This window comes from Onychostruthus taczanowskii, unplaced genomic scaffold (assembly GCF_017590055.1).
Source record: "Onychostruthus taczanowskii isolate IOZ18803 unplaced genomic scaffold, ASM1759005v1 scaffold24, whole genome shotgun sequence".
In the NCBI taxonomy this organism is placed as follows: domain Eukaryota; kingdom Metazoa; phylum Chordata; class Aves; order Passeriformes; family Passeridae; genus Onychostruthus; species Onychostruthus taczanowskii.
In genome coordinates this window covers 526,581-544,857 of record NW_024499684.1, presented here as the reverse complement: position 1 = coordinate 544,857, position 18,277 = coordinate 526,581, and the positions used below count along the sequence as shown (strand labels likewise).

Here is an 18,277-nt window from a genome sequence, read left to right as displayed (position 1 = left end):
CCGCGCCTGGCGGGGAGACAGCTGGGCCTCCTCCGGACCAGCAGAACGGGGCTGACTCAGCTGCCGGTGCTGCAGAGCCGCGCGTGGGGCTCCACGTGCCCCCACAGCCCGCGGGCTCGGCCCCCCGCGCCCAGGTGAGCATCTATGCCCAGGTGAACATCCTGGCCCAGGTGAGCATCTTGAACCCAGGTGAGCATCCTGAACCCAGGTGAGCATCTTGAACCCAGGTGAGCATCCCGGGCCAGGTGAGCATCCCAGCCCAGGTGAGCATCCTGAACCCAGGTGAGCACTGGGGCCCGGGGCTCTGGCAGCGTCCCGAGGGGCCGGGAGCGGCGCCGGGAAGCGCTCGGCAGGCAGCAGCTCTGCCAAAGGCATTCCCAGCTTGGCACGGGACCCGTTCCCCAGGCAAGAAGAGGCACGAAGCCGCTGACACGTTTCTTCCTGTTCCCATTGAAAACTGCGTCGGAGCAAGGCTGACAGAAATCATGTGCTGGGTTTAACAGATTTCTCCCCAGAATGAGGCTTCGGCTCAGAAGGGGAGGATGGAAGGGTTTAAAAAATTAATACAGGATTCTGTTTGCCTGAGAGTATTGTCACAGCACATTCAGCCAGGCTGCCAGGTCCCTCGCTGGCTCCTCCTGGCCTGCAGGAGTCTGAGCTGGTGCCCCTTGGAAAGCAGCGGTTTGGTTTGTGTGGTCATTAATATCCGCTGCACCGAGAAAGGATTTGCAAATCAAGTACCAGAAAATGTTGCCCATCTGTTGTGAGTGGGAACCTTCAAACTGCAGCATCACAAACTATCGCCCAGGACTGAGGGGAGAAAAAAAGGAGGGAAGAAAAGAAAAAGGGTTGGAAGTATGTCCCTTCCTGCTGTGTGTCTGGCTGGCTGCAGGCTGGAGGGACACTGACATGCCAGGCAGAGCAGGGGTGGGCACTGCCCCGGCTCTGGGGCTGGCAGGTACCAGGGAGGGGGGCACTGCCAGGTGCTGCAGCAGGACAACAGGAAACACCAGGAAATATCCAGGAGTAGGAAAGGTCCACAGTCCAGTGGTGAACGTGGAATGGCACGGCAGAGGCACGGCAAACAGAGCAGGGCTCTGGCAGTTTCTAACACTGGGCACTGCCAGTGGGTCGTTGCCCTGCTCCTGCATGTTAGGGCATCTCAGGGCGTGGGGCCAGCCCCCTCCTGTCCCATGTTGTCTGATCCCTGCGCTGTCCCCACAGGAGGGGCTCACAGCTGCCCTGCTCACCCTACCAGCGAGCCAGGGCGCAGGAGCCAGGCCTGGCTGCCCTGCTCACCCTGCCAGCGAGCCGGGGCGCAGGAGCCAGGCCTGGCTGCCCTGCTCACCCTGCCAGCGAGCCGGGCTGGCTCAGGCTGCGGGATGGCACCAGGGCAGCCCCGCGGGCCCAGCAGCGGGCGCTGGGCACAGCCCTGTCTCCCTGCCCGTGAAGAACGCCTGCCAGCGAGCCGGGCTGGCTCAGGCTGCGGGATGGCACCAGGGCAGCCCTGTGGGCCCAGCACAGGGACAGAACCTGAGACAGGAACAGCCCTGTTTCCCTGCCCGTGAAGAACAAGGGGTTGTGCCGGCACCTGCCGAGCAGCGTGTGGGAACTCGCGGCGGGATTACGCTTTTGCTGCCCTGGGAGCAACGTGATGACTGAATTCCCGAGCAAAAAAAACAGATTGGGAAACAGAAGATTGCTCAATGCATCTGCTGGTGAGTCAGAAGGCACAGACCCGGCACGGGGGTACCCGGAGGCAGCAGGGAACGACCCTGGGGGGACCGGCCCCTCACTCTGGCAGAGAATTGGCACTCCAGGCTCGGCTCTGGCCTGAGCCCAGCCTGAACAACTGCCGAGGGCAGGGAATTCCCAGGGCGCTGGGCTGGGCTTGGCACCCAAGTCCTGCAGCATCCCCCAGCCCCAGCCTGCCCTGGTGACACAGGCACGGCCAGCAAGGGGCCTGTCCCAGGCAGCTGGGGCTCACAGGAACGGGGGCTCAGCAGGTGCTCTAGGGAAGGTGTCTGGCACTGCCAGGCCAGTGTCCGTGTTTACCAACACCTGGCCACAGCAGGCTCCTCCAAAGGAAAAGGACACGGCTAAACCCCATGAAAGGGCAGCCCAGACCCAGGGTGTGCATCTCACAGCAGGGACACAGGTCCTCCAAACAGCGTGGAGACATTCTGGAGAGCAGACACAAAGTGACTGATCCAGGTATGGGGAAAGGTCAATACAGGCAGGCACGGGGACCCTTGAGAGGGAATGTTGGTACAGGCTCAGGGACCCCCCAAAAGTTTTATAGGGCAAGCTGGATTTTGTGAATTCCCTCCAGCTCTGTCCTGTGAGCTGCTCCTCTTTCCTCTCTATCTGTGCATCTATTTTAGGATGAAGTTTTCACTTCAGCACAGATGTTCAGAACTGGGTTTCATGCAGTAACGATATGTTCACATCATTTTCCTTTTTGCACCAGAAACCACGAGCTGAGGAGCTGGAGCCGGCAGCAGCTGGCAGAGCTGGTAAGAGCCACTCTGGGCTGTTTCCCCCCTTTGCTCACGGGCGCGGTGGCCACGGCCAGACCCCTCGGCCACCACGTGTCGGGGTGTCCCTGGCAGCAGCCCCGGCTGCGGCAGCGCTGCCCCCCTCAGGGCAGAGCAGCCCCCAAAGGTGCTGGACGAGGCTCTGCCCAAACCGAGCACCGGGCACGGAGGCGAGGGCCGGCATCGGGAGAAGAGTGCGGCAGCGGGAGGGAAGGACCAGCGGAGCCCCTCCAGGCCAGGGGGCTGCGTGCCCCGCACTGCCCGAGGCACAGCCCCGGCAGCTCCGCCGGGATTTGCCAGCGAGCACAGGGACCTCGGGAGCTGCCCTGCCGCTGCCCCGGCTCCTACCTGCTCCAGATCCCTCCAGCCCCTCCCTTCCCCGGGATGAGCCCCCCCAAATCCTCAGCACTCATCCCCCCACCAGCCCCTGCGCCATTCTCCGCTCTGCCTGCTGTCTCCTGTCTCCCGTGCCCCGCAGCTGGTGCTGGCAGGTGGCTGAGGCCGTGGCACGGGGCGCTGGTGGCCGTGCCAGCCTGCCGGCCCCGCGCTGTGTGCATCCCGGGCATGCCGTGGGCACAGCTGAGCCCGTCCCAGCGCCTCTGCCCGTGCCAGGGCTGTGCCCGGCACCAGGGCATCGTGCCACCCGCAGCTGGGACCACAGACAGGGGTGTGACCGGCTCCTTTTGGGCAGGAAATATGCTCTTTTGAGAATTCCAGCTAATATCTGGGTGCAAAAACACCCTCAGAATTATTCTGCTTCTTTCTTCCTGCAACTATTTCCTGCCCAGGGAGCAGAGGTGATTCGAACTCTTCTCCAGGCTCCTGTTCCTCCCTTCCTGAAGGCCCAGAATCCTCCCCAGTTCAGAAAAGCCTCCCTGCTGCAGACACAGGAGATCCTTGGAACAAAATTCTATTATTTTGCTTTTCACAATTAATACAGTTGTCATTGCTGCTCCCGTGGTTGCCGTTGTCTGGCTCTGGCCAGCGAAGTGCCACATCCCAGAGGGGTGGCAGGGACAGCCAGGTGCCACATCCCAGAGGGGTGGCAGGGACAGCCAGGTGCCACATCCCAGAGGGGTGGCAGGGACAGCCAGGTGCCACATCCCAGAGGGGTGGCACAGCCACAGCTTTGGCAGCAGCTCCTTCTGGCGGCTCCGCTCGGCACCCGAGCTGCTGAATCGTCCCTGCAGCGACAGCCCCGGGCAGAGCTGCTGCTCCTCCCGGCCCTGGCCGCAGAGCTGCTCAGGACACAGCCGGCCCCAAGGCACGGAGCCCGGGAGCCACCGAGCCGCTGTCGAAGCCGCAGAGGAAAATCGAGCTGGGTTCTTTTTGCCGGTTCTGAACACCGGCACTGCTCAGCACGTTGTTTTTCCCTCGGCAGCTAAATGCGGGGATAAATGAAGTGCTGGTGCCACCCTGAGCATGGGACCAAGGGAGTGCAGGGGACTGGGTGCCCGGCCAGCAGGAATGGGTGTCCAGGTGTGCTGAGCTGGGAAATGGGGCTGATACACCTGTCTGGGAAAGGCCAGCTGGGCTCACAGGAGACACCCGGAATCCCCCTGGAAAACAACTGCCCTGAGGTGTTTCCTTCAATCAATTAAAGTTGTGATGTGATCAAAAATTCTGATTACCAGTAATTTGTGGGAAAGCGAGGGAGGAACTGCAACACGTGGCAACAGAGCTCCCTCTAATGTCAGCCGCTGCAGGGCTGCACCCGCTCCCTGCTGCCCCATTCCCTCACCTCCCTTCCAGTTCCTTTATTCCCTGTGCCTCCATTCCCTGCACCTCCAGGTTTCTTCTCCCTGTTCCGTGCCCCTCCAGTTCCACACTCCCCTCACTCCCTCCCTGTGCCTCCATTCCCTGCACCTCCAGGTTTCTTCTCCCTGTTCCTTGCCCCCTGGTGCCACACTCCCCTCACTCTGAATTCCCTGCACCCCCAGCTCCCTGTTCTCCAATTCCCTGAGGCTCCAGCTCCCTGTGCCCCCATTCCTCACTCCCCTCATTTCCCACAGGGAGAGCCTGGGGGTCCCAGTGTGTCCCTGAACCTCAGAGGTGCTGCCACAGGAAGATAACAACAGTGGGGGCCGATCCAGAGATCCTGGTGCTTTGCATTTACCCCCAGGATCTAACAGGAATATCCTCATTTTAATACACATCCTGTGGATGGAACGTGCTGGTGCAGAGAAGCCCCAGGACCAAATAAATTGTGGGCAGTCCCACAAGTGCTCAGACACCTTCAAGCCCACGTAACGCAGCGGAGCCACTTTTAACCTGGCGGAGGAAAAGATCATGAAGAAAGAGAACTTGCATTAGGGCAATTTCACTTTATTTTTTTCCATACAGCAAGGTCAACTATAGCAGTAATAATAAAATAAGCATAAACCCAAATTGCAGCCCAGGACAGAGTACGTAACTGGAGCAACTACAAGCAAAGTAAGTCTGTGGTTACGTAAGAGCAAACCCAAGCGCGCCCGTCCTTCCAGCAGATGAGCCGGGGGCTGCCGAGCGCAGCTCGTTAATTAATTAATTACTGATTGGTGTCAGCTCCCAGCCCCACGCCTGCTCCCAGCTTTGGATGACCGGGCTCCTGCAGCGCTTTCCGTGAAAAGGGAAGATCTCCCAGGTTGTTTCTCACCTGCTAAAAGAACAGGACCACTACAGCGAGAAAAGAATCCCCTGCTACAGCTACGGGTGCTGTTCCGTTTGCCTGTCCATGGTTGAACTCTGTGAATGTCAGTATTTGTTTTGAAGAATCTTTTTTTGTGAACAAGAAACCACTGAAATTGTCAGAAACTGGTTTGAATAGCATATATCTTTAATATATTTTGATACTTTAAACATGCAGTAGATTTTGAATAATGTACGGAATATCTGAGCCATGATTCCCTGGATGGGCTGAAGTACCTGCTTTTTTTTTTTTCCTTTTTTTTTTTTTTTTTCCTTTTTTTGTTTCTTAATGATTTTCAGGCAGATTTGACCCAGTGGAGCTTCTGTCAGTCATGAGATCTCGGAAGGATGGCAGATCTTTCCAGCTGAAAAAATCCTGGCAAACTACAAGCTGTCCACATAAAGCAAAGCAACTTTTTGGAAGGGGGATGGAGTGCTAACTCTGTGCCACTTTTGCAAGCAATTTTGTTCAGCCTGTCATTTTATTTAGCCTTAACAAAACTCCTTGTAATTATAGACATTTTTATTCAAAATAAGATCTTACTATTATACAGGTTTCTCTCTTTTTTGACTATATACAGAAGTGCAAAAAGTCAACCTTCGCTCTCGACGTCCCAACTGCAGCATAATCAACCCTCAAGAGTTTGCACACACACACTAGAATTCTTGTTACGTAAACTTTGAGTATTTGGATTATCAACAAAAAGTCCCTTGATCTATTGATTATGCAGCTTATTTATAACAAGGCCTGATATTCAGGGATTTCAAAAAATATTTAAACAATATTTTAACATTTGAAATGGATACAGTAGAAAATAAATTTTATTCTAATATCTAGGAACTAGATTTTTTTTTCTCATAATAACTAATTACAAACAAAATAAATCATCAAAATATTACTCAATTGTCTGCCAGGATTGTTGCCATAGCAACAACTTAACTTCTTACTTAGCAATGATTATATAATTATAAGATATCCATATAAAAGATCTTTGTTCTTTGAATGAAAACTAGACAAGAACTAACAATGACTGACATTCTTACATTGTCGTATTAGATCAGTAAAATAGAAATCATTTAGTTAACAATAATACGAATACTCATAAGACACTACATATAGATTCCAAACTGAGTATGTTATGAAGAAAACTACTTTTTTTTTTTTTTTTGTATTTTGAAAAAGTCATCAGTAAATTCTAATAAAACAAAATTCTATGAACTGAAATGGTATCAACTGGTAATAGAAAATGAAAACGAGCTAATAAATGTAAGAAATAAAAACTACACTTTTAACAAGAAAAAAATAAGTAAATTCTCTATGGTAAGTCACTACAATAACATGTGAAGTCACCTATACTTTCTTAACACGATTGAAATTACATTGGTATGGGTTTTAACCCGTAATGTAATAATCTAAGGCTTTAATAGATGTACAGTACAATCAGGAAAATCAACACATCATTCTTATCTATAAAGCGTCTCTCTCAAGCGTAAAAACTCGCGGTAAACTCGGAGTATGGCGAGTTCTACAACCGAACCCGCGCCTCTCCCTCGCTGCCCACCCGGGGCCTGGCCCCAGGCAGCCCCTGGCTGAACAGAGCAAAAATATCCTTTACTGGCTGCAACATCCAAACCACAAAAAGGAATTCCTTTGGATGAATCCATTCTTAGAACTTGAATGCACATCTATTTGTTTGTTTGTATTTTGTAAAGGCTTTCTAAGGCTATAAGCAGTTAATCTGAACAAAAAAAAGAAAAATCACATATAAAACTCACCCGAGTATTAACCCACCCAATTTCTACACTAATTAACGTCTCATTTGTCCTATTTTGGTTTGTCATGCATCTGCTGTCAGTGCTTCTGAGTCTTTGTTTAGAGTCGCCGCGGACGCGGGACTTGATGAATTAAAGTGAAACCCATCTCTGCAAAACATTTATAGTCCTTGTGACTCCAGACAGAGGCTATAAATAGAGCAAAAGAAGTTCCTCAAACATTTGTTACTGTGTCTCAGAAATGGCTTTTCCCTTTGCAGATCACCTTATACAGTAACTATGCATAAATATGACATACAACGCCTTGGGAGAGTCTACAGATAATATTGTCCAGAAGGGTTGTGCACAGCTGGAGCATCTCTCTGGTGCTGCCCACTGGCTGTGAGGAGCAATTGGCCATTTCTGAGACAGCTTTGGTTTGAAACAGAATGGTGCCCTTCGACTGATCAGTACTCATCAAGTCAGTGAAAACGTGGTTCTGAAAATAACACTGCGGAAATAATACTCTGATGGATGTACAGTCTATGGCACTTCATGAGAATCCTTAACAACATGGTACTTAAAGCCATTGATGTGCTTTAAAATATACACAGTTGTGGTTTTGCTTGGCACATTCATCTCTGTCAGATTCCTCTCTTCTCATTTCTTACAATCTATTACATTAAAAATATTACTCTTGAACAAAAATTACTGTGCATGCACGCTCTCGTCTATAATGGCAATTTTAAATACAAGGTGCACCTTCGTTATTTGTAAACCTTGAAAGAAATAAACTTACTTTAAAAAATTATATCTTGGTCTACAGACGTACCAATACATAGTAGGTTTGGGGCTGCAGCATCGTCGGTCTTTCCGAGGCTGCGGCAGCAGCCCCGGCGCGCCCGGCAGCGCGGCGAAGGCGGACGATGCTGCAGGCCCGGACAGCAAGATCACCTCAGCACAAATATCAATTCAATGTACAAAGTAGATAGGCAACAGTGTGCAGTGGAGTCCCACGGTCTCGCTTCGTCTCGTTAACATGCAATGTGTGATGTCACTGCTGAGGGGTTCCCAGTGCTGCTGGACAGTATTTACATACGCTATGGCTAATGAGCTCGGCCTCTTCCCACCCAAATCCGGCCTCCTCGCCGCCGACACCATCTGGGAAGGGAAGAGCACAAAGTGTTCTCGGCACAGCCAGGACTCGGTGTCACACGTGGCCCTGCAGGAGCCCTCTGGCACAGAAGCACCCCATCCCACCCGAGGCTCTCCATCCACCCTCCCCGAGCCCAGCCAGCAGTTTAACAGTGTTTATGCTCAGCTGAAAGGAGCAGCTGTGATTACAAACCCACTGTGGCCAAAGGGCCAATCCTCAGCCTCAGAAATAATTCCATTATGGCCAAGGAATTCAATAAAAACGAGCAGAAATGGAGCACAGAAGGGAGGAAGGTAATACAAAGGAGGAGCCGTCCTGGGACAGGATGGCTGCAGAAATAATTCCATTATGGCCAAGGAATTCAATAAAAACGAGCAGAAATGGAGCACAGAAGGGAGGAAGGTAACACAAAGGAGGAGGGGAATCCCACAACAACAGGAGGAAAATGAGTTTCCCAGGAAAATGCTGGGGTTCCAAATGTTGAGATTTAAAAGCCATTCTTTTTGAAGAGAACCTGATGGAATCATCTTCCCCCAAGTCTGCCCTCAGCTCAGGTCAGTTCTGAGGCCACCACAGACAGAAAATGAACCTCGGTGAACCCTGATTTTGCTGGGTGGGCATGTACAAACTAACACATGATGTGGGGGTACCCGTGGGATCTCCCCTCAGAGAGGAATGGCCCCTCAGGGAGGTCAGAGCCTCCGCCCCGCAGAGCTTACTGCCTTTCTTAGAAAGAAGATAAAAACATTCTGTCCCTTACAGCAACAAATTGCACACACAAGAATAAGAAAAAATACAGCAACAACACACTGGGAACTTACTGTTTGATGACCAAATGTCTACATCTGTGTAACATACTTGTGGCTAGTCAGATGTTCGGCAGATATTATGGGTATCTACAGGTAAGAAATGTAAACAGTGAGTGATAGGTGCAACGAGCCCACCCAGAGGCACAGCATTTGCTACAGAACATCAGTTTGGGAAAGGGAGGATCAGCTGTGAGTCGGTGGATTTTATATCGTAACTATAAGTTAAAGTCAACTGAAGTGCTACAGTAGCAACTTCTAACTGGAAAACACTGGGTTAAGTACTACTGGACAAATATAAATAAGTAGTATTGGTTGTTCAGGAAATAGGAGAAGTTAACATCTACAAGTCATGCAGTGCAGTAATTGAAAATAGCCCTTTTTGTTGGCCTACACAAAATTCTGTGCTTTCAGTGTCTCAGATGGTGAATTCTACAGTGGCCTCATTTCAGTGTGATTTTGTGAAGTGCTCACTGCTGTCACTGTCCTGGGTTTTGAACGCCAAACCTAGGGTGCCCTGAGCTTGATCTTCATGGCTGGTGAAAATGCCCGGCTCAGAGGAGCTCTGCCCCTCCCGCAGCAGCTGCGGCACCGCGCGGAGCAGCCGGCAAGCAAAGCCTCCCCAGGCAGGGAAACACCCCCCAAAGTGCTCGGCTGCACAAAGAGGACCGAGCACGTGGCTCCCCTCAAGTGTCCTGTCTAACAAAGCAGGATTCCACGGAGCCCACTGCCAGCAGTGCCACTGGCAGGTGACCCTGCGCCCCGGCCGTGGGTCACGGTGGCAGGGGAGCAGACGTGCTCAGGCACAGGGAACTGTGCTGGGGCCCAGGACACAACGTGGATTTGCACCATCCCAAATGGCACTTGGAAAGACCCTTTTCCCTGATGGGCACCACGGCTGGCCTGTGCATCTGCCCAGTAAAGAGAAGGGGGGTTTCTTCTCAGCTAACTCATTGGCAGGTCCTGCTGCTGTTTTCCACCCGTGTGCCCTCTCCTCCCCTGGCAGCTCACACACCACAGCATCGGCAACTCCACAGAAACGGGCTCGGAGCAGAATGAAGCTTCTCATACCATGTTTTCCTGCTGCTGCAGGACAGGCTGCGGCACCCGAGCGGAGCAGCATCAGGGGCAGTGCTGTCGACCAGAGCAAGGACCTTCCACACCAGCCCGGGAAGATGAAGGGCCACATCTTTAGCCTTTGGCATGCAGGCACACGGCATTGGGTGGCATTAAATACCTTCAGCATTGCTCACATGGTATATACATATATGGGTATATATGTATATATGGAGGTTTGGCTGCAGAACTGCACTAAGTGTGTTATGAGGCTCTGGGGAGGAAAGGCATGAAATGACCGGATTCTACAGCAGAAGGTTTTCCCTGTGATCTCCCTGGGAAGTGTGTGGTTACTAACAGAGAGGGGATTTAAAAATAATGACTTTTTCTGTGGCTCGTCTTGTTCTCACAACCCTCAGGACATGCACAGGATACAGAGACCCACTGAAAGGAACTGCCTGGTGCAATAAACTACAATATTAAGAGGCTTTGGGCATACAGGAGGTTGCTGAGGTGGCACATATGCAGAGGTGGCCCCACCTATGAACTAGCTTTTCAAAACACAAATTCTCAGGCCAAGTTTAAAGCTCTGAGTGAGCCGTTCATTCAGCAAACATTTCTCAAGAGAAGAACGTGCTGGCTGCTGAGCAGACTAACCTGGGCTGTTTTTGGCATTCTACAACATCCAGTTCCCTTTGGAGGCTTGGGATGTGCACGCCCAGGTGTCACTGCAGTGATGCCATTTGGGAATTGTATTTTTGAGAGATGAGGAAGCAGACAGGTTAACGAGGGATGTACAGCTGGGGCAGCACAAAATGGTAGTGCTCAACAGGTAAAGGTGCAAAGGCTCAAAGCCAGAGGGCCTGGGGCTCACCCTGCAGCTCTGGGTGTGCTGAGGAGCCACCTGTCCTGAGCCAGGAGCCGAGTGCTTCAGGTAAGCCTGCCTTAACACTGACATTTACCTGCACAGGAGCACACCTGCACAACGCTGAGGAGAACCTGGAGCTCCCTTTTGTGAGGGACACACCTGTGATCCCACTGAGCTGCAAGCAAGACCTGCACATCAGACCAGAACTGAGAGCTTCCTGGCATGAACAACTGCCCAGTAAATCTCAAAAAGGAATTAGCTTTTAGAAGAGGAACAGGAGGCTCTTTAAAACGTTTTTATTGTTGCACTTTCAGCCAGATGTTGTACAGAAATCTGCTTTTCTGACAGCGTCCTGTGCTCAGGTGCAGCTCCAGCCACTCCTTTGGCCCAGGGACTCATCTTTAGAGCACTGGTTCTGGCTTTCCTGGCAGGACTTCTAATCACTTACGTGGTAAAGCATTACTCTCATACTCCTGAAATACATCCAAACACGGCAATGACTGGGGTGGCTATTGAGAAATAAACCCAGACTCCAATGGGCATTTTCTTATCTGAGCTCTGTTCAAAGCAATGGGCCATTCCAAGGAGAATCACAAGGCAGCAACAAAGGCTTCAAGGAAGTTTCAGTGTGGCCCATGCTCACAGGGTTTTGTTTTACACTTGGAAGAGGAGAGTCAGAACATGTTTGGACTGCTAAGCTCAGACTGTAAGAACCTGCAACCCCTCTGCACAAAGACTCCCCTGGCTTTCCCTGAGTTCTGCACTGAAAGGAGCTGTTGGCTCCACAGAAAGGGAAATAAATCACGGGTTTGTGTATTATCCCTTGCTCTTTGCATCCCTGAGAACAGAAATAAGCAGCATGGCCCATAAATGTCAAGACTGAGTCAGAAACTCTATTGTCAATTATTTTTAGCATCAGAAATGGAACTGCAGCACCTTTGGAGCACAGCTAAGGGCTGATTAAGCTGTGCTGCAGCTCTCTGAGAGAATGTGTAGGCCAACAAGAGGTCAGATCCAAACCCCCATGCTCATTAAAGCACCGACTTCGAGTTGTCTGTAAGGAACAAAGCTGTAAATTAGCAAACCTGGTTGGCTGTGGCTGTTGCAGCGAAGGGAACACTTGTGGCAGATGTTGTTGCTGCAGACACAGTGGCTGGCGTAGCACCGTGCACCATGGGAACTTTCGGAAGGAAAATCAAATAAGCAAACATACAGAAGAGTGTAGCAGTATGGGACCAGAGCGACACGTGGGAGTCATTGAGCATGGTTGACCACAGCAAAAAGCCCGAGACATCATTGGCAGCGCGTGACATGCAACCACAGTGCAAAGCAGGACAACATTCCAGGAGGGAGGGGAGGGAGATGAAAGAGAAAAAAAAGGGGAAAATGCTCGTTACCATCAAATCAAGGAAATCGACACAAACAAGCTTAACCATTTCAATATGAAAAACAAGAGTTTTTTCAATGCCCTTATATTTACAAATTTTTGTCTTTTAGAAATTCAACCCAAATATTTACTGCTAACAGAAATTAATCTCATAGAAGGACAGAATACAGCTACATGGCTATGGTAAGATACAGTCTTTAGTTAACACAAGATAGTTTCTAAACACTGGAACTCATAGTCCAGTCAAAATCCACCAAGGAACAATGTGCAGTTAAAAACTGCTGTACAAAATTAACGTCTACGTGTCCGTGTCAATTAAATAAAACAATCACATTTAATTGACAGGTGTTAGTGCAGGAGGCTCGGGGAGATGGACTGGCACGAGGGCTGTACATTAACTCTAGCAGTGGATTTTGAGGGTCTGTGAGCTGCACCACAGGTTTAAGATAATCAAGAAACAAAGCTGGCACCTACCAACACTTGTAGCGGGTGTCATGCACAATATTGAGCCTGCTCATCATGCATTGCAACAGGAAGGTGGATTTGGAAAGGGAAAAGAATTAAAACAACCCATCACACGTGTAATTAGAAATTTCATTGAACAAAGAAGAAAAATTGTTATTACGGGCACAGTGGCATGTAACTGTCAGCACAATAAACCAAACACGAGCACAGTGATCCGTCAGAACGAGGCCTCGGGCACGGGGCAGCGGCTGGGGCTGGGCTGGGACCCTGCTGGCCCCGGGGCACAGCCAGGAAAGCCTTCCTCACTCTGACTCACAGCTCCTGAACCTGTCTGCCTTTGGACACAAGCCTTGTCGTGGTCCTTTCCCTGCTCTTCTCAGGTCAAAGAGATGCTTCAAACTCACCCTGCCTGGTGCCTGTGGTCCCCAGTGCAGGGACCAGGGACCACGCCCTGCTGTCCTTGTTGGACAGTGGGAGGTGACAGAGCCTCTCCTCTCCTCTCCTCTCCTCTCCTCTCCTCTCCTCTCCTCTCCTCTCCTCTCCTCTCCTCTCCTCTCCTCTCCTCTCCTCTCCTCTCCTCTCCTCTCCTCTCCTCTCCTCTCCTCTCCTCTCCTCTCCTCTCCTCTCCTCTCCTCTCCTCTCCTCTCCTCTCCTCTCCTCTCCTCTCCTCTCCTCTCCTCTCCTCTCCTCTCCTCTCCTCTCCAGGTGACCCGTCAGGCAGGACTTTGGCTGCAGCCCCGAGCCCTGGAGCTGCCACAGAAGGGCAGTGACCCTGCCTGTCCCCACTCTGGCTGCTCCTCACGTGGCCCAGAGCCGTGGCTGAATGATCCCTGTGCCCTGTGCAGCCCCCAGTGACACCCCACAACCCCTGTTCAGCCTTCTGCTCTACACTGGAGGATGCATTTTAAGCTGCTGGTGCCTGGGCTCACAGCCCCAACTCCCTTCAGATCACACACCTGGAGAGTTCTGCCCTGCAACCGGAACCAGAAGCAGGAAAGTGTTTTTGGGATCATTCTGGCATAATTTTTAAGTATCACCAAGCTGGCAATTCTCTTTAAGTTACACAGCAAAATGCCTTCCACCAGACTGATCTCACAATCTTCTATTTCCGCTTCAAGGATAATAAACATATACTGATCTCTTCAGAATATCCATTTTTAATAAATTATTTACTTTTTAATTTAACAAATAACATTTATTAACACTGCTAATGATGAGTGACACAGCTGAAACGGAAATAAACTCTGAAATCTGGGAATGAGATTGCAGTCAAAATGGAAAGATATCCTAGCAGACTGCCAGAGGCAGCCAGGCAAGGCTGCCCCAGTGACATCCCGTGGCTGTGCTGGGGACAGGCAATGCTCCAGCTGTGCCAAGCGTGGGAGGGGATGCACAGCCTCAGGAGCAGTTAACTATGCAGGGAAAAAGGCCACTTTAATTACTGCTGGGGCCAAGGTTATCCTCTGTCACTGCTGTACCTGTAAGGCAACAAAGGCAAGGGCATCATCATGTTTCCTAATTACTCCTCTGGGTCATGGAAGAGACTGAGAACACTGGCAAAGAAAGGGTAAAGGAAGGGTGCCTCTCCTGACCTACCCTGGCACAAATCACGGCTGAAGCCAAGGGGATCACTTGCAAGACTGAAAAATGGAGCAGAGTTTGGCTAAAAAGTACAAACAGTAAGCAGAGGTGCTTTCTTGGTCCCTCTGGTGGCTCTCAGTGGCATCAGTGGGGTTTCAGAGAAGAAGCCCTGAGCTGTGGCTCTGCACAAGTGCCCCGTGCCCTGGGCACCCTGCAGTGTCCATCCCTCCATGCACAGGTGTATCTGCCTGCTACACATGAGCTGGGTGTTATGAGCACTCTGAAACACCCCTGTAACACTTTTCAGTGAAAAGCTCCAAATTTCAGTCTGAATGATCATCATTAACATTATGACCAGTGCATACAGTTTTTGAAAGGGAATTAAAGCAAATGAACATGAGGGAGAAAGTAGAATGCTTGCTGGGGTGGCATAACTCCCAAACAGATATTAAACTTTATGACCCTCTTATGAGTAATAAAACCAATTTTTGCTATGATCCTAACATTCAGCTTAACTTCAGAAGCTTTGACTGACTGGTGAGAACACAAGAACAATGAATGTTCACCTTCAATGTTGCCTGTCTGTTCAACACAAGGCAGAATTTTAATTTGAGGATGTTCCAACTTAACTGACCATAACTTCATAACCAGATTATTTCTGCAGCACAATAAAGCTATATCTATAAATATTCTAGGTTTATTGGTTTTAATTATTTTTTTCTCTTTTCTCCCTTGTATTATTCCCCTCAGTCTCTTTCTTCTGCCCAATCTATAATGCCTATTTAAGAACAACACTCCACACAGCGCAAGCACTCCTGTGGAGGTGAGCAGGGGGTGTGTGACCTTCCCCTCCCCAATGCTTTGGGGGAGAGCAGTGGTTTTGCACAGGCTCTTATGAGTAATAAAACCAATTTTTGCTATGATCCTAACATTCAGCTTAACTTCAGAAGCTTTGACTGACTGGTGAGAACACAAGAACAATGAATGTTCACCTTCAATGTTGCCTGTCTGTTCAACACAAGGCAGAATTTTAATATGAGGATGTTCCAACTTAACTGACCATAACTTCATAACCAGATTATTTCTGCAGCACAATAAAGCTATATCTATAAATATTCTAGGTTTATTGGTTTTAATTATTTTTTTCTCTTTTCTCCCTTGTATTATTCCCCTCAGTCTCTTTCTTCTGCCCAATCTATAATGCCTATTTAAGAACAACACTCCACACAGCACAAGCACTCCTGTGGAGGTGAGCAGGGGTGTGTGACCTTCCCCTCCCCAATGCTTTGGGGGAGAGCAGTGGTTCTGCACAGGCCCAGCAGCCCCAGGGAGGAAAGTGCTTTAGGAAAGCCTCTGGGCACTGAGTCCCAGCCAGGAACAAGGGAGTCTCTGGTGCTGAAGCTGCAGTAATTGAACAAATACACAACGGGTTAACACGATGCAGAGAGAGCTGCAGCCCTTCCTCCCTGGCTCTGGGGTTCGGCTGCCAGCTGCAACCCTGCCCCTTGCAGCTGCACCACGAGTCAGCTCCTGGGAGCATCCTGCCAACCCGACCCCTGCTCTGGAGGAGCTCACTGCTCAAGGCCAGTCTGGTCACCTGGGGACACACCTGGGGCAGAGCAGCTGCACCCACGCTCCTGAGGAGGCAGGGAGCTGAGGCACAGGACGGTCCCAGCACAGGCAGGATGTCCCTCAGCTGCCCCAGGAGCACTGCAGCCAGCCCCCAGTCGCTGCAGGACATGGGGCAGGTGAAGGCCTGAGGACCTGGAGCTCTGCACAGTCACAGCAGGAGGGGCACCCACGTCTGCCGAGGTGTCCCCAGCTGGCAGCAGGACCCAGGGACCAAACCCAGGCATGCAGAGCCTCCTGACTCAGCAGACTAACTGCCCTTATCTCAGGAGCACAAATGTTCCTGGCTCTTTCTTGCAACACCCCTAAACTCCCCTCTCAGTCTGGGGACAGCTTCCAGCAGCCACGGTTTTGGGGACACCTCAAGAGGGGAGCTGTGCACAGAGGGAGCTTCACTTGAGAGAGGTGATACGAATGTCTGAAGAACATTTAATCACTTAAGGCGTGCTGGAGTGCAGTGTCCACTCCCAGGCATGGATGTTCCCTGGATGTGCTCTACATCCCTGGCACACAGCCAGCCAGAACAATGCCTTACAATTTAGAAGAGGTATCTGAGGTTTTCTGGAGTATCAGTGGGAGAACACTGAGGAGTGAAGTGCCCTGCAGAGAGGAGGGTCCTGCCCAGATTGCCCACAGGGAACCAACCCTGGGCACACCCACCCTGTGTAGGTCCTGCCCTCCAGCCCTCCTGCACACTCTGCCTGGAGCAACTAGGAACACAAATGAGCACTTACACCTTGGGTGTCTGAACCTGAAAAATGTCACTTTAATTCAGATCCCACTGAGCTGCCCTGGCCCTGCTCCGTGGCCGTGGAGCTGGGGGGCACCCACGCTCTGTGCTCTCCGTGGCTTCGCAGGGACAGATGGAGAAACTCTGTGTCCAGGTGCCTGTGCCCAAACAGGAACTGATCCCGACTCATTTGAAGCGGGACAAACTGAAAAGGGCAAGGTGCCAAAGGCATTTTTCGAACTTTTTGGAAAGCACTGGACTACTGGAAAGCTCAAACTGCAGCTATCTGAAAAATATAAAGAGAGAATTCATAATAGCTCAGGCTAAAAACTCCCTTATTTTCTTGTGTAACATACACTAAACTTCAGCGGTCAGGAAAGGTCTAATGAGGCCTCGAGAACCACTGCCAAGCTCCTGGAGGTTTCAGTGTGATCTGCTGGAGGAAGAGCTGAGGTAAGGTGTGTCAAGAGCCAATGGGAAAGGCCCCAGTCCATGATGAGGTGCAAATGGGGTCTGGCACACACAAACCACAACCCCAGCCCCTGAGTTTGAAGGGGAAGTACAAAGGCAGCTCCAGCGTTTCCAGAAACCATCCAGCCCCTTGCTGCCTTCATGGAAGCTGGAAATTTGATGTGTACAGACTCCACTGGTTATGCTGTGCCAAAAGAGATCTGTGAATTGTTTAACATTCTTAGGAAGGATTCTGAGTCTATCTGGAGGGGGCTCTGAGCAACCTGGTCTATTGGAAGGTGTCCCCCCATGGCAGAGGGTTTGCAATCAGGTGGTCTTTAAGGTCCTTCCCACCCCAAACCACTCAGGGGTTCCATGAGTCTACAACTGCATACACATTTTTATATGGATTTTAATATGTGGGCTAGGGATCTGACCTGCAGCTTATCCAACCCATCTTGCTATTGACTCCAGCAAGCTTTGCAACATTTACTGATACCTTTCAGTGGCTGCAATGCATTTTTGCATTATTAAAATGCACTAGATCAATAAACTGATTTTTGTACCATTTAAAGTACACATGTTGGCTGCATGCCAGATCAAGACAGAATAGTAAAGGGCACTGGGAACATACTTGCCAAAGATATTTAGGATAAAATCCTTTAAATTTTTGGGTAGAGACTGATTAGCTGTATTTCTTCCTCTTCCCAGTCTGCATTATGAAGGGCTGTCCTCACAGACTCTTTCCCATTTTTGAGTACAGATCTATCAGCTCTGCACATCTCCTGGAAGGATGGTGCTGCTTTAGTGTGGGTTCAGGTGTAACAAACTACCTCAGCTGTGTAACTAAGGGCAGAGGCTCCCAGGACATACTGGAGATCATTTCTCATGCAGTGCCATCAGCAGAACCAAAGCACATATTCCAACTTTATGTCCCATCACTAGTCCTCCAAAAGGATTTCTGCTTGGTCCATAGTACAGGCATCAACTCTTCACCAGTTACACCAGGACTCTTGTCTGAGAACAAGCACTTGGCTTTATTCAGTCCAAGACCAGCCCTGAGACACCAGTGTGGAGGCCCAAACTGTGACTTCTTGCACAGGTTTGTGATTCTCCACCTGTGAGACTGCCCGTGCCACCTGGGATCACTGCACCCCATTAAAACCTCACTGAAAAACCCCTTTGTGTGTGTG

General features: G+C 50.5%; 1 protein-coding gene and 1 long non-coding RNA gene across 26 annotated transcripts in view; one reads left to right on the top strand and one right to left on the bottom strand.

Annotated features, from left to right (window-relative positions):
* Positions 1-4,846: 4,846 nt before the first annotated feature.
* Positions 4,847-18,277, bottom strand: part of MBNL1 (muscleblind like splicing regulator 1) — a 65,610-nt gene continuing 52,179 nt past the window's right edge. For 15 of the 25 annotated variants that reach the window (XR_005952769.1, XR_005952761.1, XR_005952772.1 and 12 more), the window contains 5 exons: positions 12,704-12,739; positions 11,928-12,022; positions 9,990-10,114; positions 8,934-9,008; positions 4,847-8,117 (listed from right to left, as the gene is read on the bottom strand). Coding sequence is in view for 8 of the 25 variants with exons in the window: in XM_041405621.1 (XP_041261555.1) it covers positions 8,952-9,008; positions 11,928-12,022; positions 12,704-12,739 (188 nt within the window). In the remaining 17 variants the exon portion in view is untranslated. Of the gene's footprint in view, positions 8,118-8,933; positions 9,009-9,989; positions 10,115-10,141; positions 11,316-11,927; positions 12,023-12,703; positions 12,740-18,277 lie in introns of those variants that run through there. The other 10 variants (XR_005952765.1, XR_005952767.1, XM_041405621.1 and 7 more) reach the window with 6 other exon arrangements.
* Positions 13,368-17,028, top strand: LOC121336474. The gene is made up of 2 exons (XR_005952774.1): positions 13,368-15,098; positions 15,525-17,028. It is a non-coding gene; the product is annotated as an uncharacterized LOC121336474 (long non-coding RNA).